This window comes from Cervus elaphus, chromosome 24 (assembly GCF_910594005.1).
Source record: "Cervus elaphus chromosome 24, mCerEla1.1, whole genome shotgun sequence".
In the NCBI taxonomy this organism is placed as follows: Eukaryota; Metazoa; Chordata; class Mammalia; order Artiodactyla; family Cervidae; genus Cervus; species Cervus elaphus.
Window position 1 is genome coordinate 41553448 of NC_057838.1, and position 25042 is coordinate 41578489.

General features: G+C 46.9%; 1 protein-coding gene across 1 annotated transcript in view; it reads left to right on the forward strand.

Moving 5' to 3' along the window:
- Positions 1-6352: 6352 nt before the first annotated feature.
- Positions 6353-25042, forward strand: part of EIF4E3 (eukaryotic translation initiation factor 4E family member 3) — a 39589-nt gene continuing 20899 nt past the window's right edge. Inside the window, exons 1-2 of the mRNA XM_043886082.1 lie at positions 6353-6595; positions 21795-21867. Of these exons, the coding sequence (XP_043742017.1) occupies positions 6438-6595; positions 21795-21867 (231 nt within the window). The 5' untranslated portion in view covers positions 6353-6437. The remainder of the gene's footprint in view (positions 6596-21794; positions 21868-25042) is intronic.

Consider the following 25042-nt stretch of genomic DNA (forward strand, 5'->3'; position numbering starts at 1 on the left):
TCTCAGGCGAAAGTGCAGAGGTGTGAGTGTACACAGTGTGTTCACTGGGTGGGGAGTAGACAGATCACTGATGTCGCAGCTTGAATCTTCCACGTGCCGTACTACGAGGGGTCACAGGCCTGCCCAAGGGAGCGCGTGTCATGGCAGAAGGGAGGACACTCCAAGGGGAAGAGTGTCCAACTATGTATATTTCCAAACACACTTCATATATAGTCCTCTGTTTCCACATATATATAAATATAGGCATATATACCACATAACCGTATATATTTGGAAATATAGTTGCAGATGCATTTGGAAAGGTGGGTTGGGTGGAAAGGATTTCAAATGCTACATTGGAGATCTCTGACCTCAGCTTGTTAGAGACAGCCATTGAGCCATTTGCCCGGACTTTTGAGGAAAGTAAAAGGAAAAAGGTGCTATTTTGGAAGACTAACCTGCCATCCACACAAAGGATACACGAGGACAGAGAACATCTAGAAACTGGGAGATGAATTCATAGACTGTTGCTTTCAGGCAGTAGCTGCTGTGTACCCACCCAGTTCATGCACTTACCGGATGTTGATGACGTGTTGTCCACGTGGCCGACGCCGGGCTGGGCAGTAGGGCACAGCGGTGAAGACGAGGGGCCTGGCCATCCGGGGCCGGATATTACAGTGTGGGAAGCAGTAGATCAGTGCGGCTGGGACACGTGCTGGCAGGAAATGATCAGGGAGGAGGACTTGCTCTAGCGTGGGAGGCTCGGGAAGAAGGGGCAGAGGGGCTGAAGTGGAGGTGCAGGAGAGAAGCCAGCAGGGGCCGATGCCTCCCGGCTGCAGAGAAGCTCTGGGGACGGGGAGAGCACAGGCGTGGACAGGCAGGAAGGATCCTGAAGCTCCCGAGCCCTGGTGGCCACCAGGGTCTGAGCTTTCCCTGGAGAGCCAGCAGTGGAGCATTTAGGCGTGGTCAGATGGGTGTTTCAGGACAGTTGCTCAGGGTGCTTCCCGCGGCGGGTTGGAGGACCCTGGAAGCAGGGAGGACAGTGTGCTCGGCTTGCCCAGGGCAGGTGCTACCCCTGGGAATAAAGAGAGAAGACCCACACAAGGGTGGGAAGAACAAAACAAGGACTCTGGGGCTGATGAGTGGATAGGGAGGTGGATAGGTGAGACAAGCCAACCTCAGTGCCACAATTCCCAGGCTCAGTGACTGGGAGGACCTCTGTCTCCTCACTGCAGAGGCTTTAATAAGTGCTCTTCCCCTTGCCCCTCTCTCTTCCACTTGCAACCCTGAACCAGACCTTCAGGCATCTTTTCGATTCTAGATGAGTAACAATGCTTTTTCCACGTGCAGCTTGCAAGGTGCCTTAGACGTGTTTTCTCATGTATGCCTCAGAGCAGCAACCAGAGGGGGCGCTGTTGTTACCTCTTTGTGAATGTGGCGCTCAGCAAGGTGAATAAAACTTCCCGGGTCACACAGCTTCCACAGGGCAGGATCCTGGTTAACACAGGATTCGTTCTCATTAAAGGAGTCACTCTTACACCACACGACAGCCTCCCCCGAGAACCCCAGTGTCACACCCGGAGGCGTTTCTGGCCTTTTCCCCCTCTCCAGCCTTGCCCTGGGATGGACCAACTGCAGCCCTTGCCTTCACTGGAAGCGTCCTTTGGGGTCTGAGCCTCTACCGGTCATTTATCTGCAGAGATTGAGGTCTGCCATCTAGTGGCCACTGCCCTCCTTTTTTTCTTCGGTGCTTCTATAAGAAGGGAAGACGGGTGTTTCCACATACAAGACAGGCCTGCATATTTATAGCATCACACCCTGTAAACAGGAAACTTCTCAGTCTTAAGAGAAGGAGCCTAGTAACATAAACATAGCACATTGCCAATGAGTTTCTGCATCCATTCAGCACTTAAACAGATATATGTGTATATATAGATATAATATATCCATTCCATTGGAAAGTGTGCTTCCTGAGACAGGGATTTCTTTTGTCTGTATTGCTCACTAACAAATCTCAAGAGCCTAGAACAGTGGTGTTTGTATGGCAGACATGCAACAAATATTTACTGATAAAGTGGAATAAATGAATACTTAACATGTACTGCATCTTTATACCGGGCACTTGACGTGTATATTTTCTTGTTTAATCCTAATGACAACTCGAGAGGTAGGGACCATCAGTATGCCCACTCCTCAGATGTAGAGCCCGAGGTGCCGAGGGATAAGAAGCTTTCCAGGTTTGGGGAAAGCTGGCGTTTGATTCAGGTGTTCTTACTTTAGAGGCCCATGCAGAGTGCCCCTCGTGTGCCAGGCCTCGTGTGCAGCATTGCCACCATCCAGACACCATCCAGGGCCCACTTGCTGTCCCCCTGCCATGTTTTGTCTTTACTGAGTGAAGCTCCCCTTTCCACGGTGCTGTGACAAGAATAAATGGCATTCAGGAAAGGCTGACTGACCAACAGTGAGTGAGTCCCTGTCCCTAGCTAGCTCAGTGGCTGAGTCACCTTGCCCCAAACCTCAGTTCCCATGTTGGTAAAAGGAGGAGACTGAGTTTGGAACCCTGCCTTCCCTTCTAGCTCCAACATTCTACTGTTTCTGTGACTCCCAGGGAGCTGGATTGAGTGGAAGAGAGAGGACCACTTGTTACTAGGCAACCAGTACCCACCTCACCCATGTTGCCATGGTGATGATGAAAGTTGGGCTGATGGGATTACCAGCTCCTGTTAATTGCATATGAGAGCTCAAGGTCTCTGTCTCTTTCCTGCTTGCTGTCTCCATCTTACTTCCTTATTCTTCTGGGAACTGTGGAGAGATCTCCTTTCCTTCATCTGCAGTGTCCCTGAGGCAGCCATAGTGCAATGGAAAGCAACTAGAAATGGAGCCTGGCTGGGCCTCTGAGTAGCTGTGTGACCTTGGGCAGGTTCCTCAGCGTCTCTGGGCCACCACTGCCCTATTTGGGAAATGAAGGTGTCGGAATAGTGGTCCCTGTCTAGGGCTCTTCCTGGCTCTCAAATCCTTTGATGCCTAGGGAACATGTCAGGGGAGCAGACCACGCTGTTACTAAGCAACCAGCAGGCACCCTGCCCAAGTTGCCTTGGTGACTGGATGCTGGAAGGGAGGGGAATAGCTGCTGCAGCTAATTGCTTAATTATTTATGAGTGCCTCAAGTCTTTTTGTTGTTTTCGTTGCTAGGGGCTGTGGGGTCACCTTCTCTTCCTTCCTCCCGCCACCCCAAGCCATCTGAGTGGCGTGCTACGCAGTGGGAGAGCACGTTGGCCTGGACCTCAAGCTACTCACGTTCTAGTCCTGCCTCTGTCCCTTCCTAGAGCTGTGGCCTCGGGTAAGTTCCCTCACCTCTCTGGGCCTCAGTTTCCTCATTTGTAAAATGATGGGTGTGCGTAGATAGTCTGCAAGTTCCCCTTCCACCTTGAAACTGGAATTCCTGTGGTCCATTTGCAAAGTGGGAAGGATCGGGGGAATTTTCCTCACTGATTATCTCCTGAGGATTATTCTGAAGAGAAATGGTTAAGAAATGGTTAACCATTCTCTGAAGAGAAATGGTTAGCAGTGGTTAAGTATCTTACACGTTTCTAACAGGGAGTGAAAGCAATGCCCATTGTCCTCTGCTTGCTTCTCCCCTTGGTCACATCACCAGACTTCTTTAGTAATCTTAAGGTGATTTAAATTTTATATTTTTTGTAGATCACCTACTTCCAAGATGCACATGTGCAACTGGATCATTAAAGATAGGAGTACATCAATATAAAAATAGTGATGCTTTTTCATTGGTTACTATTGAAGTTTTGATTGAACATCAGATGTAATTTTGAGCATCCTGGAAGCCAAGGCAAAAAGAGGAAGGTGCATAATTGATAATAAAGACAAATTGCCAGACTGTTCCTAGTTCTAAATTCTGAAAGTAATTTACCATGTGGTGTATATTCTTTTTTAGAAACTGCAGATGAAACTTTTAAAATATCTCTTTCTTGCTGAGAGTACTGTTACAGGACATAAGGAAGAAACCAAACTTAACAGTTTGGATAGTTCTAATCATCAGCAAGCAAAAACTGTCTTTCAACCAATACCTTAGAATTTTATATAAAATTTGAAGATGTCACTAAGGAAATATAAAAGTTTGGAATCTGCCAGTGTTTACAAATCACTTATATATAAATGTATGTAACCATTTTGCACATTAATTTAGTAATGTGTATCAAAATTTTAGATGCAGGCAAAAATTCTACTTCTCCAAACTTATTCTGAAATAAACTGGTGGAGATAAGGAAAGACATTAAGTATAAAAATGCTTATGGTGGTAGCATTATTTATCAAAGAAAATGACTGCAAACCAAATAAATCTTGTGTGTTAGTGAATTAAATTATATTACTTCTTTAGAATGGATTACTTTGCAGTGCTTAAAATGAAGTAGATTTATATGTTTTGATATGAAAGTCTTCAAATATATTAAGATCAGGAGATGCAGCAGTGGTACAAAATGCATCTATTTCTTTATAAAAGATATAGGTAGGTGTACAATATATATATCTAGATATATGCTTTTATGTGCATACTTGCATTTTTCCAGAAGGAAACTATAAACAGTGGCTTCCTCTGGGTAACAGTATTGATAGCCTTGGGAGGGAGGGAGGCTTACTCTTCACTCTTATTTTTATTATGTGGACCTGTTAGTTTTCCAGTTAGAGAGGCAGTAGACACTGGCAGTCAGGAGCTAGATTCTGGAGTCGGAATACCTATGTTCAAATCCTGGCTCTCACTTTTTAGCTGGGTGACCTTGGGGTTAATTTAATTTCAAATTTCTCATCTGTTGAGTGTGCTAATAATAGTACCTTCCTCATTGGATTTTGTGAGGATTAAATGAGTTAATAACTATAAAGTGCACAGAATAGCTTAAACAATGCCATATGTGCATTTTCTTGGAAAAAAAAATAAAAGAAGGTATGAAACAGCAACCAAAAAAGTGCATCTAACCCAAAAGGCAGGCCTGGCGTGCTGCGATTCATGGGGTCACAAAGAGTCGGACACGACTGAGCGACTGAACTGAACTGAACCCAAAAGGCCCTTGTATGTTAGAGTTGGAAGGACTTTTAAATATGTCGATGCTTCTAGCATCATACTTTGTATAAAAATTGTGTTCAAAGTGAGGCTAGCAAAGCAACATTTTTTCATTGTTGTCATCTTACCTGAACTTAAATATCATTTAGGAAACGCCCCTACCCTGGGATTCATACCAGGTGTTTGCAATGCCTGTGAAGCCCATGAACTCATCTGTTTTTGCAGCTCCTGTTCTGGTGCATCCAGAGACGCTCAAGCTAAGAGCAGGATGTAGGCTAGGCCATGTTGAGTATCTTTGAGGAGATGGAGCTCTACACCCACAGCTGGTCAAGGCCAGAGGGGGACTGTCCAGAAATTCAAACTCCAGGAGGGCGTCCATGGCCCTGCCAGTTAGGACGTGTGTTCACATGGCCGCCTGCCTTTCTGTTTCTTTTGAGAGAGAGACTGATAGACACCTGGAAAGGGGTTGCACTTGCAGGACCCCTTTTTGGGTTCAGGAATCTTCCTCTGTATTCAGCGGTGCAGAAAGCCGAGGGCAATGTTCCAAACTGCCCCGTTTCTCCCTCTGTTCCTCGTGGGTGCTTTGGGGCAAGTGTGGAGAACCTGGACTGATTCTGGGCACCCTCGTTTACAGTTGGTCACGCTTGGGCACACGGTGACCCCTTCAAATCCACTGAGTTAGGAAATGGGCGACACTGGCCTGTGACCACTTTACACCCGGATTCGTGGTCCAGGTTCTGCCTGTCTGAATTTATTTCTCAACTCTTGCGCCCTCCAGCCTCTGTTCATTTGGCCAGCGGTTCCGCAGGCATCTGTCTGTCACATCCAACCGTGCTTCCATCTGCCCTTCCATCCCTTCACCCCTCCTTCAAGCATCTGCCAACCTTCCCACCGTCCTTCAGACTGCTGGTTTGTCTGTCCTCACCTCCTCCCCTCCCGCCATATGGGTCCGACTCCATCCACTGGACCATCCATCCATCCATTCCTTCATCTTTCTGTAGCCCACTCATTCGTCTCGCCCGTCTCCCGTCAGGCTGCGGAATTCACTGACTGACCCTCTGTTCCCCCCGGCCGCCCCGTAGCCTGGGATCGGTGCCCGCCGCCGCCCCGCCCTCCCTCCGGCCCGCGCGTCCGTCGGTCCCCGCACGCGGAGTCGGTGCCTGCAGGAATCGGCCTCCGCCTCGCGCGGGCCGTGCTGTTGTCCGGCGGCCCCGGCGGTCCCGTGGCGCGGCTCCGGGCCGGGCGGGCGCAGGGCCGGGCCGGGGCGGGGCGCGCCGGGGCGGGGCGGAGCGGCCGCGGCGGGGCGGGCGGGGGCCGGGGTGACTCAGCCGCCGCTCGGCCCGCGGTCCGCGCGTCCGCCGGCCTCACAGGCGGGGCGGAGAAAATGGCGATGCCCCCGGCCGCCGCGCCCCCCGCCGGCGCCCGGGAGCCGCCGGGGCCCCCTGCCGCCGCGCCGCCGCTCGGCCTGCAGCAGCTGTCGGCGCTGCGGCCCGAGCCGGGCGGGGTCCCGCTGCACTCGCCCTGGACCTTCTGGCTCGACAGGTGAGGGGGCGCGGGGCCCTCCGCCGCCGCCGCCGCCGCCGCCGCGCGCCCGCCCGGCCTGCGCCGCCGCTTTGTCTCGGCGCCCGCCCGGGCCGGGAGCGCCGGGGCCGCCGACCCCGCGCCCGCCCCGCGCCCGGCGCCCGGCCCCGCTGCGCGAGCTCGCTCAGACCCAGCTCTGGAGCCCAGGTTTGGGCCGGCGCGAGCGGCCGTCGGGCGTCCTAGGCCAGGAGAAGAAACACGCAGTCCCAAAAGTTTCGGTAGCACTTTCCCCTTTTATTTCCTTCCGAAGAAGCAGTGCCGGCGGGCGGGCATCCCGGCTGGGCGGTGGGAGATGCCGGGCCTGGCGGGGGTGCTCTGTAAAGTGGGGAGACTGGTGCTGTGCTGGCTACGCCCACGGGGCTCCTGGGGAGCTCCGGACGCGACCCTCACGGCCACGGCGCTCGGAGAGGTGGCCAGCCCCTGGGAAGTGTGCGGCGGGGGTGTTCCTACGGCACCGCGGGCGCCTGCCCCCCTGCCCACCGCTGCAGCCTTGCACACTTCTTTGAATTCTTCCTCATTCACTGGGCAGCTCTTGAGCACTTGCTGAGGACCGATCCACACGCCTCCGAGGGGCTGGGGATCAGTGGTGAGCCCTGCCTCACCTCGTTCGTAGAGTGCAGACGATTGCAGCTTCCTCAGGGCAACAGCTCCAGTACCTTCTCAGAAATGCCTACCGGACTGTCACATCGAAATTAACACTCCTTCTCATTCCTATCACTCCTGCCCTCCGTGGTCTTCATAATGTTTATAATGCTATCGAGTTGTGTTGTGTAGGAGACTTTATTTTCAAACTGTCTCAGCCTCACAACACTTCCCCCCTCTGATCGGGGCCAGTGAGCAGGAACTCGGTGCTTGACGCCTAGTAGGAGCACAAGAAATTTCTGACAAATGAAATAAATGGATGAATTGCAAAGACCCTTCTTAGTATCTGTCACACATCCGGTGCCCAAGGCTGACACTTAAAGATTGTCCAAGAGCTTACGGAAGTTTTGATGACACTGTGTCTCCTGTGGTTAAGTATTAGGAAGGCCCCGATGTGACAATTTTCTGGGCAAGTTACTCAGTAGACACAAATCTGGTTTCTAAAAGCCTTGCATAAAAGACGTGCAATACTTTTTTAAAATGATGTTCACGTTTTCTTAGGAAGACAGGCTCATTCCTTTCTTCCTGTTGGAATTAGCACCCCTCTATAAGAATTAACAGTTTGAAGTCATTGTCTCTTTCTGGAACACAGAAAAGTTAGGGGGTGGGGAAGATACAGTTTTGTTTTTTTTTTTTAATGTTTTCACTTTCATTATGAGATGCTGAAAGAGCGTCTTACTGTCATAACAAGAATGGTTTTGGCAAACTGTAGCAGAGTGAAATCATATGAGTCTTTGTTTTCAAAAGTGTGTTATGTTGCTGTTACCTGGTACCTGTTTTCAAGATGTTAAACCTGGATTTCTGGTCTACAGTGGAGACTGTGGACTGCTGGAAACAGTATCAAGAGAGTTTGTTTATAAACATGCACAACATTTTTAAGACCATTAATACTACATAGCAACACAACTTTTAAAGAATGTGTTACCCTTTTTTTTAATGAAGTATAGTCAATGTACAATACTACTACAGTGTACAATACAGTGATCATAATTTTTATAAGTTATACTCCATTTGTAGTTATTATAAGACAGTGGCTTTATTTCCTATGTTGTACAATGTAGCTTTATAGCTTAATCCAACTTTTAAAGAATATCTGTTATCTTTTAAGATGAGAATACGGTGATTTCAGTGAAGACAGACTACAGCTTTTCTGATGTGTATTTGCACATTTGTGTTCTCTGAAAGTCAGTAATCAAGTGAAATATGTTGTTGCCCCCATATCCAAATCTGTAATAGTAGTGGCTATATTTATTTAGAGATTATATTTCGTTCCAACACTGCACGTCTGAATTCCTTTTGCCTGATCAGTCATCCCATAGGTTTTATTGAACTTTCTCTACTTCTCTGGAGATGTAGAGTGCCTCTCTTCCCCTTGAGGTTGTGAACACATTATGTTCTAGAGGTTCCCACATATCTTTTCCCCCCAGAGAAACAAGATTATAGAGAGGGTGGTAAGGCTCTCCGGAGAGCTCTCCACGGCACCCTTCTCCCCAGACAGCTGATGTATGCACTGATGAGATCAGTCTCAAGATCCACACCATCCAAAGGTCTCCTGCTACTTCAAGTCTACTTACTTGGCACCTACCTCCTGGCTGTCCTACCTTTCAGCCTGCTGTGTAGTGATGAACGAATGACCTAGCCTCCCTAGGGCCTCACCTGCGTTGTTCGTGAAATGATAAATAATCATAGAATACATTAGGGAGGCTGTTCGGTGGGTTACATGAGTGCTATGAGTGTGAAACACCAGCACTATTATTCAGTGCTCCCTAATTAACCACCCATCCCCCATCAGTGGTCCTCAGGGCAGCTTGTCTGATTTCAGTGTTAGGAAGCCAGCGTCCTAATTTATTCCCCTCATGGATGGATTTGAGAGTTCCCCATCCCCACCCCTACCCCCATGGAGTTATTTGCAGTTCCAGTAGTAAACGCCAGTAGGTTCTTATTTAATTAGACTGTATGGCTAAAGATTCAAACATTTGGGGGATAATTTTGGCTAGGGATATCGGATGAAGAATTTTCCTCCCCTTTTCTGGGAATGTGAAACTCTGTCTTGTCTTGATTCTTGGAGGCCACTCTCGGCTGTGCGCCTCTGACTGCTTTGTTTTCACCTCATATTGACCCCTCCCCCACTCCTCTGAGCTTTATCTGCGGTCCTCAGTGCTCAGGCCTCTTCTTGTTCCCATGTACACCAGTGATCTCATCCAGTCACAAGGCTTTGGGCTCCATCTGGACCACTGGTGATTCCCAAGACCCTACACTGGTGCATTCAACTCCTCCTCTCCGTCCCCATGTGGATGTCTGATACACATCCCAGCTCGACAGGTGCCAAACTGCTTCTTCAGCTGCACTCCCCATCTTGCCTCCTTGGACTGAGTCAGCTCAAATCAGAGCAGTTAACAGCAACCCATCCTTTCAGTTGTTCACCCCGCCCTTACAATCTTAGAGTCACCCATGATACTCTTCTCTTCCTCCTTACCTCCCCACTTTCTCTGGCCCCTTCCACATCCTCCTCCTCCCCACTGCATCCATTATCAACAAGTGCTATTGATTCTGCCCTCAAAATATATCTAGAATCCACTGTATTCTCACCACCTGCGTCCCAGACCCTGTACCACACCAGTCTGTCCCTTGGGTGAAGCAAAGAGCATCCACACTGCTCTTCCTGCTTCTGCCCTGGCCTCCCACAGTTCGTTCCCATCATAGCAGCCAAAGCAGTTCCTTTAAATACCGCTCCCCAGTTGTCTCAGTTGTCTCAAGCAAAAGCCAGAGCGCTTATCACAGCCCTTGAGACTGCAGCACTTCCCGCCCCGCTTAGGACACCTCTCACCTATCTCTGTGCCGCTGTCTCTCCTGCACGTGCCCTTCTAGCTCGCTGGCTTCCTGGCTCTTTCTCCATCATCGCAAGCCTGGGCCTTTGCCACTGAGGGGTCTTCCTGCTGGGCTGCTCTACCCTCAGTCACATCTGCTAGGTCTGCCCTTTGCTTCCCTCTAGTCTCTGCTTCAGTGTCATCTCAGCAAGGCCTGCCTTGACCACTGGTAGAAGATGATGCACACCTCCTGACTCCCGCCCCAGGCCCCTGCCTCCCCTTTATTGTCTCTGTAGGATTAGCATTGCTTGTCTGTCTTCTCTCACCAGAGTGTATGCTTCCCAGGGTTCCTTTCCCCACGGCTCTATCCTCGACTCCTAGTTCAGAGCCTAGGACAGCCTGGGTTAGCCCGCACTAAACATTTAGGTGTTGCACTCAATATGCCTGCAAATTTGTAAAACTCAGCAGTGGCCACAGGACTGGAAAGGGTCAGTTTTCATTCCAGTCCCAAAGAAAGGCAATGCCAAAGAATGTTCAGACTATCGCACAATTGCACTCATCTTACAAGCTAGCAAAGTAATACTTAAAATTCTCCAAGCCAGGCTTCAACAGTATGTGAGCCTTGAACTTCCAGATGTTCAATCTGGGTTTAGAAAAGGCAAAGGAACCACAGATCAAGTTGCTAACATCCACTGGATCATAGAAAAAGCAAGAGAATTCCAGAAAAAACATATACTTCTGCTTCATTGACTATGCTAAAACCTTTGACTGTGTGGATCACAACAAACTGTGGAAAATTCTTTAAGAGATGGGAATACCAGACCACCTTATCTGCCTACTGAGAAATCTGTATGCAGGTCAAGAACAACAGTTAGAACCGGACATGGAACAACGGACTGGTTTAGAACCGGACATGGAACAACGGACTGGTTCCAAATTGAGAAGGGAGTAAGTCAGCGTTGTATGTTGTCACCCTGCTTATTTAACTTATATGCAGAGTACATCTTGCGAAATGCTGGACTGGATGAAGCACAAGCTGGAATCAGGATTGCCGGAAGAAATATCAACAACCTCAGATACGCAGATGATACCACCCTTATGGCAGAAAGCGAAGAGGAACTAAAGAACCTCTTGATGAAAGTGAAAGAGGAGAGTGAAAAAGTTGGCTTAAAATTCAGCATTCAGAAAACGAAGATCATGGCATCTGGTCCCATCACTTCATGGCAAATAGATGGGGAAACAGTGGAAACATTGAGAGACTTTATTTTGTTTTGTGGGGCTCCAAAATCACTGCAGATGGTGACTGCAGCCATGAAATTAAAAGATGCTTGCTCCTTGAAAGAAAAGCTATGACCAACCTAGACAGCATATTAAAAAGCAGAGAGATTACTTTGCCAGCAAAGGTCCATCTAGTCAAAGCTATGATTTTTCCAGTAGACATGTATGGATGTGAGAGTTAGACTGTAAAGCAAGGTGAGTGCTGAAGAATTGATGCTTTTGAACTGGGATGTTTGAGAAGACTCCTGAGAGTCCCTTGGACTGCAAGGAGATCACACCAGTCCATCCTAAAAGAAATAAGTCCTAAATGTTCATTGGAAGGACTGATGCTGAAGCAGAAGCTCCAATATTTTGGCCACCTGATGAGAGGAACTGACTCGTTTGAAAAGACCCTGATGCTGGGAATGATTGAAGGCAGGAGGAGAAGGGGATGACAGAGGATGAGATGGTTGGATGACATCAGCAACTCGATGAACATGAGTTTGAGCAAGCTCTGGGAATTGGTGATGGACAGGGAACCCTGGCATGCTGCAACCCATGGGGTTGCAAAGAGTCGGACATGACTGAGTAACTGAACTGAACTGAACTGAATGAAACATTTAGGAGGCTGTTGCAATCTACTCTCAGTGACTTTCCCTTCAGGAGAAGGGGTTTTACTCTAATTATCATTTGCAAACCTGCATCCTAACCCTGACCTCTCTCCTGAGTGCTTACACCCAGAACCAAGCCTGTGATGGTCAGCACCACTACGTCCTACCTGGAATCCCCTTCTTCCTCAGATGCCCTTCGCCCTCCAGTTTTGTACTTCACATTGTCCATTTACTCTGGGAAGACCTGCTCCAAGCCTAGGCCATCCCCTCCTCTCCACGTCCCTCCCTCTGCACTCCCTGCTTCTCTCTAGCCTCAGTCACACAGTAGCTTCTTGCTCCCAAGTCTGTCCCTTCTCAGGCATCTCCCACGCCTTCAGGGTTAGCCTTCTAGATGATGCCTGACCTCATCCTTCCTGCCCTTCTGTTCTGCCTCAGGAGTCAATTTTGACTGTGTCTCTCCTCACCTAAGGGTGCCTCTGTTGTGGGATGGTGTGTTCCAAACAGGTAGAATTGTGGATCTCCACCCCTGCTTCTTCCAGAGCAGGTCTGATTGGTCTTACCTCCTTTTTAGCCTCATCACCTATGTCTCCCCAATTCCATTATATCGCTCAGTCTGTCTGTTCTTTCTGGTAGCAGCAGATGCCTGCCCCTTCTCCTGGATAAACCATGGACTTGCAGCCTCTGAGATATATCTCATGATATTCCTTCTGCTTGGGTGCCCTTCTCCCCTTCTTCTACCTGAAAACCTGCCACACATCCTTTGAGGCCTTTCTCAGATGCCAGCTCTGTAATTGTCCTTAATTATGTAATAGCCTTTGGCCCAGGCGGGGTTAAGTGCACCTCCTTTGTGTCCCTGCAGCATTTTTATAGCCTGTATTTGTATTAAGGATCGTTGATCCCTCCGCTGTCCCTCCCTTCTGATCATGAGACACGTAACTGCCTCGTGTCTGGCTCCCAGAAGGAAGTGCGCCTTACAGTGTGCATCGTAGGTACTTCGTGAGTATTTGTGTTCTTGTGTTTTTTGATCAAAACTGTGGGCCCTCTCTGCATCGCCCACTAACTCCATCCCGTCAGGGTTTAACTTCACCCAGTCAGTTGAAATACAGGCTCTCACCCTGCCCTAGGCCTGCTCCATCAGACCTCTGGCGTAGCATGTGCATTTAGAACACATGGACCTCATGTGCATTTGTAACGGATGCGTTAGGTGCCTAACTTGACAGTTACTGTTGTATTTATTGATCAAATTAGTTAAGCATATCAGTCGCCAGTTACTGTTGGAGCTGCTGAGAATGAGAAGATGACAGCATGGGCCTGGGCCTCCTAGGAGTTCCAGGAGGAACTCTGTCTGCTTCGATAGCATCGATGAAGAGTTCATTGAGGGACCCGCCTTCCAGGGTGAAATGTGTCCAACGGCATTCCAGTGGTGGCTCCATAGTAACAGGCATGATGCGGGCAGGGTGGGACCAGGCTTGACACAGAGGACCCCCAGAATGTCCTTCCTCATCCCAGAGTGGCCTGCTGGGTCTAGGCGCGGGCAGGTGACAGGGAGAGAGGAACTGGCATCTCGACTTCTCCTATTCTTTCTCTCCATTCTTGCCTTTCTGAACCCACAAACTCTCTTACTTGCCAGGATTTTATTTTCTGTAAGAGGCAAAGTGTTTCTGGGTACTTCAGGCAGGGAAAGGCCCAGACCTAGGGGCTCACAGCCTGTCACCTGTGGGTCAGTAGCTGCTTCCTGCAGACAGGCCTGAGGGCCTTAGACATCCTCACTCAGAAAACTTTCCAGTCCTTACCTGGTATATGGTAGCTTCTTGAAAATATATTTTCCTGCTTTCAGTGTAACAGATGCCATTTCCTTATTTCCAAACCTAAGGCAGCTGGTGAGGCCTCAGTGACCTGTCATGATGACAGTTCAGAGCCCGGCCTTTCTCACTTCCGTTGTCAGATCTAACACTGTTACACTTCTTTTTTCCCCATCCTCTGGGTACTAAAGGATTCATCAGATATCTAGATCAGAAGAGTTGCAGTTGCTACCATCAGGGAGCTCATGGGCCAGGAGTGACAGTAGATGGAAGCAGGGAAAATCAAACTCAAGTAAACATGCAAAGATAAAACACTTAGATTATGTGGATAGTTTCAGTAGATGCACTATTAAATGATATTAATAGGCTCTGGCCCATTTTTGCAAGTGACTCTTTCTCAAACAGGAAGCCATGTAGCCACAAGCCACAGATCTATCTAAAAGTGATTAAAATGAAATCATCTTTAATGGAGTGAATGATATCCAAGGGACGTCCTTCCTCGTGTATCTGGGCTTGTGCAGGTTTTCTCTGTGACAGCAGAGCCTGACATTAGTAAATTCAGCAAGAAGACTGGCTTTTAGGAATCATATCCCTGGCTTTAAAATTTTCCCCACTTAAGTTATTCTCCTGGCTGAAATGAAATGATCTCTCATAAAAATAAGGTGAAGTCATCATTCATCTTTTCACCAAATGTTTATTGCGTACATGTGTGCACTGTACATGTGTTTCCATAACTTGGCTGTCGTGTACCATATGTAAAGCTTTAAATACCTTGTTTTTCACTTTAGCCAGTTAATACTCACTCCTGTTTATTCAGTGCAATGGGCAAATGACTGGAGCTATATGTAGTTACTCACAGAATCCTTACGATCCTGGAGTGGGCCCTACAGCAACATTTTGCATATGAGATGCTTTAGGCCCAGAGAAGTAACTTACCTGAGGTCTCAAAGCTAACATAGAACAGAAACAGGATTTGGAGTAAGGCCTGTGTGACCCCAAGCACCAGCATCCCTCTCTCCACTGAACACTGCTTCCCTGTGACTGTGAACGATGAATGGCAAACAGTTCTTCCATGGTCCATAGCTTTAGATATGGGAGCTGGGCTGGATTTCTCAAATAAGGAAACTGGGGGCCAGTGTTACAGGAGATACCTAAGCCAACGACTCCCTGTTTCAAAATTGGCAGAGAAAAAGAAGAGAGTCCCACCTAAAACTCATATTTAAGTGCTTTTATAGGATTGTCCTTCACATTTTAATGATAAACATGTCTTAATCATCTCTTTGGATGATTTAAAAGATATCTTTATTTTCATAGATGAATTTTTTCCCAGTGATTTTTTTTTTCATTTTTCTGATGATGCTGTCTACAGTTGATTTAGTTAAAAAAAATTTTTTTTGGATATAGCTTTATAGTGTTACTGTACAGCAAAGTGAATGAACCACGCATATACAGAGTTCAGTAGATTTTATTTCCCATTTCTTGTGGTGATTTGCTTTAGATGATGTAAGTCAAGAAACCTCAAACTTGAATGTACAGACAAATCCCCTGGGATTCAGCAGGTGTCAAGTGGGGCCTGGAGACTCTGAAGCTCTAACAGGCTCCTGGGTGATGCTGCTGGTTGAGAGACTCCAGTTAAGTGGCATGGATGTGGGCAGGGTTTGGGGAAACCTTTCCAGCTTCTCTCCTTTATTGGAAGCATCTCCAGGAATCCAGGTCCCTGGCACGGGGCGCTGTGCCCCACTGAGAGCTACCTGGGCGACGGTTCACATAGTTTCCTTAAGTACTTACGAAGGGAGTAAGTTCATCTGTCTGCATCAGTTTTATTTCTGAGCTGAGCCTGCAGCAGCCAGGTGGTGTTTAATGGAGAAAGCGCATTTGGACCGTTGGCAGGTGGGGGTTAAGGGTTGCAACATGCAGGAGAATTGAGAATGTATTCGGTCCAGAGTTGTGTTCACAGCACCAAGCAGAGTAGGGGTCGTGCCAGATTAGTGACAAAGAGCCAGGTTGCCAGAGACCCTGGTTCTGGTATCAACTCTGCCACTAGTCAGCCATGAGTCTCTGGGCAAGTCACTGCTGTCAGATTTAGTTTGCTTATCTGCAAAGTGGGGTTGCAACCATTATTTAATTAATAATTTAATTAATAATTAAATATGGCTTAATTAATGATGCATACACATGGCACATGATGTGTGGTCTTTTTACCTACTGGGAGTGCAGTAAGGATATCTGGAATAAGAAAGGATAAAAATGCTTTGAAGTGTCTCGGACTTCAGTTGAGCTAAATGAGTTCTGTCTTGTGGAGATTCTCAGGGACCTGCTTTAATGAGGACATAAAGATGACTTGTAAATAGCACATTACATTTTTGTATATAAATGATGGTGATGTGCCTGGAAACCACTTAAGTAGAATAGTTGGTCCACCTTACCAAACTTCCTGCCTTGTCCTAACTCCCCAAATGAAAATGGATTTTAACTGATTGCACATAGAGAAACTTAAAGATTCATATGTTGCTGTTTTGTCATTAAGTTGAAGAGACACAGGAGTAATATAAAGCTGTATTTGGGCATTTTGTAATTTTAAGGGTTCCCCTGACATCTTTTACTAATCATCTATTTGGCAGACCTAGAAGCATTCCTTGCCACTTCTGCCTTGACCATCAGCTTCTGGATTCACCAAGTCCAAGTGGAAGCAGCTCATGGAAGCTGTGGCCTTAAGCCCAGAGAGACTGGTACCCTATGGGCTTTCTTTTCTAAGGATGGGTCCAGGAGGTTCTAGGTTCTTTGTAACTCTCGCAGAGTTCTTGGGATTTTTGCTGTCTGTCCCACAGATGAGAAAATGCGCTTGGTGTCTCTTAGCTCTGATTGCTTCCTCCTCTGTTCCTCTTCTGCTGCTGGTGGTAATGACAGCAACCACTGCTGCTCAGATACCAGGCACTGTGGAAATACTTCATGTGCATTCACTCGTGTAGTCTAGGTAGAAAAGCAGTGAGGGGTAGAGCCCACGTTCCTCAGAAAGGGGAAGCGAGGATCAGAAGAGTCAGGCTCATCACAGAGTTGGTGGGCGGCAGAGCTGGGAACTCAGATCTGCCGACTGCAAACCCCTCTGCTTTCCTGCCTTCCTGCTGCAGGCCAGTGTGACTCTTGTTTGGCAAAGTATCTTAAAATGATGACCTGCAGGTGTGTTCCTCCTGAGTTATGTTCCTTATATCCCATTTTGGGATACCATTGTTGCCAGGGACCCTGGTGACGTTGATCCCTGTCGTGTGTGTCTGATTCTCCCCCTCCCAGCAGTGTGGCTCCATAGGTGGTGATGGAGGGGAGAAGCACGGGCTACAGCACTGGGTGGGCCCAAGGAGGGAGCCGGTCATCTAAGAAGGGCTGGGAGGGCACTGCCCTAAGATGTGTTATCTGTGACTACCAGTGCTGACAATGACTGCTTGTTTTATACTGACAAGCAGACTCATCCAAGAGGAAGATCCTGGGCATCAGAGCCACAGAGACCAGGAGAGGAACCCAGATCTGCTACTTAACAACGCACTCAGTTTTGAACTCTGCACATGGAGACAGTGGTACCAGTACCCTGTCAGGATTGCTATAAGGAATAGAGATCTATATGTGCAAAGCCCTGTCATATAGTACAGGCTCAATAACAGGAAGCCATTATTACATGACTGTCATTAAATCACAAAGGAAACTTCTAGTGAAACAATTCAGACTCCTTGACCTGATCCATCCAGGAGACATTTATTATTCCATTGCTGCATTCTAAGCTCCGGCTGTGTACTGTGAGGGGCAGATGTAGTATTTAAAGAATGTGAAAATAAGTCCCGACTCCTTGGTTCTGTGATTTTCCACAGCTTTATTTGTATGGCCTTCTAGAAATGGACATAGTCAACGTGTATATTTCTTTCTCAACCTTTTCTGCCACTTCCTGCCTCCCATGCCCGCCCCCAACCCTGCAAAGGATCTAAACGTTATTTCTTTGCCTTCGGATATCTGGGGAATTGAGAGAGGCAAGGGTGCCTAATTCTAGAACGCACACTCCATGAGGACAAGGACTTTGTCTAGATTGATCACTGCTGTACCCCCGTCAGCTGAAAGAGGTGTGCGATGAATCTTTGTTGATTGAACAAATCGTGTCTTCGCAGGCTGTTTGTTCTACGTCTGTGGCAGGGTTTCTGGGCATGGACTCTGGACAGTTTGGACCTGATCGTCTTCGCTGTGGGGGCGGTCTGCCCACCGTGGGAGGGGCCAGAGCAGTCCTGGCTCTCACCCCTCAGTGCCAGGAGCACGCTCCCCGTTGGAAGAGCCAGAAATGTCTCTGGATGTTGCCGAAAACCTTCTCTCCAGAGGCCACATCACACTTAGAGGAGCACAGAGGGGTTTGGGTTAGGGTTCTGTTGAGAGGTTCGGGTTTTTGTAACGTGAATAAAGCAAAAAGGTTTGTTTTAAGATGTGAGAATGTACTATATCTGTGATAGCAGTAAAAAAAAAAAAAAAGAAAAGAAAAAAAAGTTTCATTGAAATTCACTACAGACACTTCCCTTCCAGTTGCTGCAACTGTCTGTCAGAGGAAGTGGGAAGAGAAGGTGCGGGCTGGGCTGAGGCGGTGCCAGGAACCGCCCGTAACTGCTGCTTAAAGAAACAGTGACTCTGGATGGTACAGCTTCCAGTTCAATTTGGAATCAGCAAGTCCAGTACAGACTAACCTGTTTACAAGGCAGATCACTTACACATCTTGGCCAGCTGGCCTTTTTAAGATCGATTCTGTGGATGTTTCGCCCAGTATTGCTTGTTAAAGATAGCTGAGGTTCAGGCATGAAGTGTCGGCTTTCTGGTGACTGTCCGGATCAAATTTGGCTTACAGAAGAGTGACTTTTCTTATCTGGCTAAGCCAATTCGCTACTATCAGAAGCATTGTTTTCTTACTTTGACACCTGGGTATTCATAAAACTGTCCAGCAGCTGGAAAGAACGTTGAAAATCAGAGAATCTGACCTCCTTCGTTAGGAAATTAGAAAACTCAGCTTCCATAGAAGCTGACACGTTTCCTTTCAAGCACCAATGCATCAGCACCCTGAGGTATTAATCAGAATAGAACTTTTGTTGCACATGATCCTATTGCTTTTAGCGAGGACCTTCTCTACCCTGCTCTATTGCAAAGACTATTCTAAGAAAGTAATATAGACACAGTCTTGTATTAAAACTATTATAGCATTCAGCAAAAACAGCCTTGATGGGAACATACCAAGAGTCACTTGTGAAACTCCATTAAGAATATAAGTGTGTAGATGGTGTAACTGGACAGTTTAGGAGTGAGGGTGTAGAGAGCAGGAAATCTCAGGTTACCTGTATTCAGATGAGGTTTTTGTGGCTTGGGGCACATTTCCAAACCTCTGCAGGCACTGGGCAGCTGACCTGTAAGACGGTGACAAGTAATAATGACCTCTGAGTACATTGGCTGGTGGGGATTCGGTGCTGTAGTGAAGGTGACTTGCTTATTAGCACATAAGCAGGAGTTCAGCCCACACACCCCAGCCCCTGACATCATCGTCATGCCCTGAGAAATGCTGCTTCGTCATCTCATGATGCAGCCCTTCTCAGACTCTAGAAATTAGATTTCTTCGAAAAACTTGAGCAGTGGAGCTTTGTGTAATTGTCTTCTGTACTAGAATATGAGTAAAAGACCAGAACATGGAGACAGAGGCATTTTAAAAGAGACAGATAAAGCAAAGGTTTATCACTGATTTTTTTTTTTCTAGGTTAAATAGTGATATCCTCACATTGTATTTGCTTAAATTGACATCATGCTGTACGAGGTGAATTCTAACTCAAATTATAACTCATTCTAAACCATCATAAATTGAATGATAACTTTACAAGTTAGCAAAAATTCAAAATGCACAGTTTTAAAAATGAAAAAATTGCTTAGTACATTTTCCTACCTTTGGACCTTCACTTTTTACCGACACCCCATTAAGGAAAGAACCTGTACATGATCTGCTCTGTGCCTTGGGCAGTCAGGGATATATTTGCTGGGAATAGTTGGTGGAGATGTCAGCTAAACTCTTCAAAGGAAGAAAAGTCATTGTTAGAATAAATGTCAGTAAATTTTTCTATGAAAGCGGTAGATTGTTCATGGGAAAACCTGTTCAAAAAAGGTTAAAGTTTGGGTTTTGTTTTTAAGTGTTTTCACCCAGTTCTTTTGAAATTTCAGCCTCAAACAGCATGTGTGTGTGCTAAGTCACTTTAGTGGTGTCTGACTCTTTATGACCCCATGGACTGTAACCCTCCAGGCTCTTCTGTCCATGGGATTTTCCAGGCAAGAATACTGGAGTGGGTTGCCATTTCCTTCTCCAGGGGATTTTCCTGACACAGGAAATCGAACCTGCATCTCCTGCATCGCTAAGCACATTGAGGAAGCCTAAAACTTGTATTAAATAGCAATTCAGTGTTTATCTGAGTCAGTCCTTCAGTTCCTTGGGCAGCGCAGATCAATGGAGGCGTCGTGGGCCAGGCACCGTTGCTGCAGGTGCTGATCGAGTCCTCTGTCTTCACTACACTCTGGAGTGCAGTGTAGTGTAGTAACAACACGGTTATTTTAGGCTTCCAGTCTGGCAGAAAATGCGATCATGGTGGTTATTGTAGATTTGCTTTTGTCAAACACAGTGTCCAACGCACTCATGATAACCGGAAAAGAGTCGCACACCTGGCGCTTTGGGGAAGATTTATTTAATGGGCTCTACCTGTTCACCAGGGTCCCTTGTTCGCCCCCACACTAGTCCGTAACCATGCTTCCTTCTGACCTCCAGGCTAGGGAGCTGTGTGCAGAAGTGCATTTTTTAATATCAGGTTTGACACCCAGGTCCGCATGATTGGCCCATAGCTCCTGGACTGTCGTCTGCAGAGCTCGGCCCCCTGGTGCCTGATGTTCACCCCATAGCTGGGCGGGACCGTCTGCTCTGCGATCCCCTGCACCTCTGAGCTGGTCAGTTTGGGGCACATTTCTAGCTGGGAAGTTCAGCATCTTGAAGTCCCCTCTCAGAGGGTCAGCACTGGTAAAGAGCATTCTTTTTATAGGCTCCAGACTCTCATGGGTCAGCTGGGAACCAGTGCATGCTCCTCACCACAAGCCTTAGTTCTTACCACCAATCAGATATGGGGCTGTGGTGCATGAGTTGAATTTTTAAATCTTAGGCATGATGTAGCTGGACCTGAACTTTTCTGAGCAAGGCCTGCTAATTCAGTGTAGGGAGAAAGGAAAGATGGCTGGGTTGAAGAGGCTTCACTTCTGCAAAATAGATGGGCACGTTGCCTGTTACCCCTGCCCCATGACACAGTGCTGGGTAAAGCCGGGAGTGGATGGCGCTTCTGGTGAGTAAGCCTGTAGTGTGTTGCCATCTAGTGGAACATATGGCAAACTAAAGATTAATGTATTCTGACTGCAGAGCTCACCAGAGCTAATTACATCAGCCGGAGAAAAGAACTGAGAAGTATTTTGGAAACATTCAAATTCAGGTGAAACAAAAAGTCGGAGTGACTTTGAGTAATCGTGTTTTCTTAACGTTGGCAAAAGGTCAGCCTGTTTCTCAAGAGTTCATGAATATTTACCACCAGGGAACTAACAAGTTTTTCAAACACGTAACCAGATGAGGACCACGCACTGTCATTGTCGTGTGTACAACAGGCCCGGTTTCCCGGTCAAACTCCTCGACAAAAAAGGCTTGGTTATCACACGGTTATTTTAGTATTTTTTTAGACTGTGATTGTAAGGTTTCGAATACCTTTCTCACTTACATTTCCACTTTTCCTGTTAAATTTCCTCAGGGTAAATATGCTGGTTTTTAGGAGAAGCGAGCACCTGACTTGACAAAGTGGGAGTTCCACATTTTAAATTCTAACTAGCATCCCAGACGTGTCTGCTTCTGCGGTTTCAGACCTGGCTGGTGGGCAGACCCGCAGACTTAACATTGTGGAATGTTTCATGAACACTGACTCCTTGTTTTCCTTGTTTCTTTGCTCTCTGGCTTCTGTTTGCCTAGATCCCTCCCTGGAGCCACAGCGGCTGAGTGTGCATCAAATCTGAAGAAAATCTACACAGTACAAACAGTACAGGTAAGACCCAGAGCCCTGCTGTTGGGGGAAGCTTGCTCGTCCCACCTGAGACCTGCCGCCGTGCTAGCAGCGCCCACCCTGACTCTGCCCCGGCCCCGGCCCGCAGGTTCATTCCGGCAGGGCTTCCGTCAGCCGTGCCTGCCCCAGAGGCAGCTGATCACACTGCGCTTCTCTTGGTAACCTAGAGGATGTTATCCCTACTTCGGTGTTTCCCAGACCCTCACGAACAGCAGTCTGGGGCGTTGTTTTGAAGGTATCAGGCTGTGTCCCATTCAAACACCAGCTCAGCCGTTCCCTCCCTGGGTTCCGTCTGCCATCAGTGAGAGGTCCTGGCACCACCCGCAGGGTTTTCATAAGAAGGTCACGGGTCACGTTGGGAGGACAGGACAGTGTGGAGCAAGAAGGTGGAAGGTGTCAGACCTGTTTGCTACTTCTGTGTTCGAATTCCATCGTCCTAAGTTGGGCGAGTATCAGCCTTTTAATTTCTGTGAAACTGGTGTAGTGCCTGCCTCCATAGCTGATCGTGAGGATTGAATAAGATGATGTCTTTACCAGGTTTCATGGGAAACCCGACAACAATGTAGGCTCTTAGAGCTCTTAGTTCATTCTCTTTCCAACTCTTAGGGTGAACATTAAAAAAAACAAACTGGTCTATTTAGTTGATCACATTATTGTTTTGTTCCAAGGAAAATTATATCAAGTTTCTCTCCCTTTTCTAGTTTTAATACATTGTTGAACACAAAATAAGGCTTTTAGGCCTGCTTCATACTTGCATTGACTATATGTCCTGAGTTTTCTGGAAGGTCCAGTTTAAATCATTTGTGTGTTCTGCCCCCTAAGTCTTTTAATGTCCTAGAAATTTCAATACATTGGTGTTTAGACTGTGTCTCTCTGGCAGCCTCTCACAGGAGCACATCCTATATTCAGATGCTTTCCCGCCTATCTGGTTCAGAAAATGTAGGGCTCAGGGATCCGATTGTAAGTGCCTCGCCAGCCACAGAAGACCCTAAGTTGGGTGTAAAAACAGTCCCCACCATAGGCCGTTTCTGATCTAGTTGAGAAAACGACATAAGCGTGTGGAAAGCAGAATAAGAGAGCTGCTGTAAATAACCAGTGCCAAGTACGAGCAGTGTCAGAGCGGCACATGGGCCCCTGTCCAGAGGGACAGATGCTCTGAGTCTGGGAAAGGCTACTGCTCCCCCCACCCGTGGTGACATTACGGGCCTTGTTACTTCTCCGCGGGGCCGCTGTGTAAAGCTCCAAGCACTTGATGCTAAACCTGTCCTCCTGTAGAAGTTCTTAGAGCCCGCTGGTTTTATTTATTTTTTTGAGGTCCTCTTGAGACTTTTTCCACACTCTTATGACATTGGATCATCAGAACTGTGCCTGGGATTCCAGGAAGACATTGGTACAGTCACACTGAGGGATCAGTTTCTTTCCCTGACCCTGCGCGAAGATAACAGAGCGTTGGTTGAGCCTTGATATCTGGTAGCAAGTGACATAGGGCCTGCAGGGACCAATTTAAATTTCCCAGGCCGGCACATACTAGGAAATACTTTCAAATAAACTTTATTGGGATATAATTTAGCAGGTTTCTGAAGTGTACAGTGTGATAAATTTTGGCAGAGATACACAAGCATGTAATTATCACCAGGATCAAGATAAAAAACTTTCATCCTGCCTTAAAGTTCCTTCATGCCCTTGCCTTCTGGTCCTTCTTTTCCAGAAGCAATCACTACTCACATTTCTGTCATCATGCCTTGGTTTTGTCTTTTATTGACCCTCATATAAATGGAATCACACGGTATTGTGTATTGTGTCTGATTCCTTTCACTTCATAAATACTGAAGGATCAAATCAGTAAATGAGGAATTAATAAATGAACCACTTACCTGAGTCACAGCAGACTGCTCGCTTAAGAATCCATTAAGCTGTTTGTCACACATTCTCAATGCGGGCAAAAACTGATTCTTGGTAGGGCAAAGGATGATTGTACTGTTTTTCTATATAAAGCACAGACATGCATACAGTACGTATACAGATGCACAGTCTTTCAGTGGTATCAAAGTTTCGCAGTAAAGTGATTAGGAACAGAGCTCCTTCAGATAGTGGGGTGATAATGAAACCCTGCCCTAACAGGTCAGGAAATTCTGTCCTATGTCTGACGTGTCTGTCCTCCTCCATTTCTTCGTCTGTAAAACTGACATAGATAATAGCAGTTCTACTCCCCAAGGTTGAATAAGGGATTAAGTGAGATTGCATAGCTCTTAGCAGTGCTTGGCACTTCATAAGCCCTCACCTGTCAACAGCTTTTACAAAAGCCAACACTTTTGTAATAAGAGTAGAACCCAACAGTTCTACCCTTTAATTTTATCAGTTGACCGGGGAGGATGTGGGCTGGGCTGTAGGGTGGTCACACTGCCTGGGTTTGTATCTCATATCTTCCACTTAGTAGCTTGGGCTAGTTGTTTGGCGTCTCTGTATCTGTTTACTTATCTCTAAGATGGGGATAATCTGATACCAGTTGTATTATGGGTTTGTGAGAATGAAATGGCATAGGACTTAAAAGCACATAGAAAGTGCCTGATAATAGTAACAAATTCATCTGCCATTATTTCTCAACTTCTGTTGGAACATCATCTTATACTTTCCACGATCGTTTTTTTTAAATTACATTGGACTATAGTTGCTTTACAGTGTCATGTTGGTTTCTGCCGTATAGCAAAGTGAGTGGGCTACATGTGTACATATATCCTGTTTTGGATTCCCTTCCCATTTAGGTGACCACAGGGCATTACTAGCTTCTCATTAGTTATCTATTTTATACGTAGTAGTGTATTTGTGTGAGTCCCAATCTCCCAGTTCATCCCACCCTGCCCCCTTTCCCCGCTTGGTGGCCATGCATTTGTTCTTTACATCTGTGTCTCTATTTCTGCTTTGCAGATAGGTTCAGCTGTATCATTTTTCTAGATTCCACGTAAATACATTAATATACAATATCTGTTCTCTTTCTGACTCACTTCACTCTATAACAGTCTCTAGGTCCATTCGTGTCTCTTCAAATGGCACAGTCTTATTTTTTTTTTTCTTTCAATTTTTTGTGGCTGAGTAATACTCCATTGTATATGTATACATCTTCCTTATCCATACCTCCATCAATGGACATGTCCTGGCC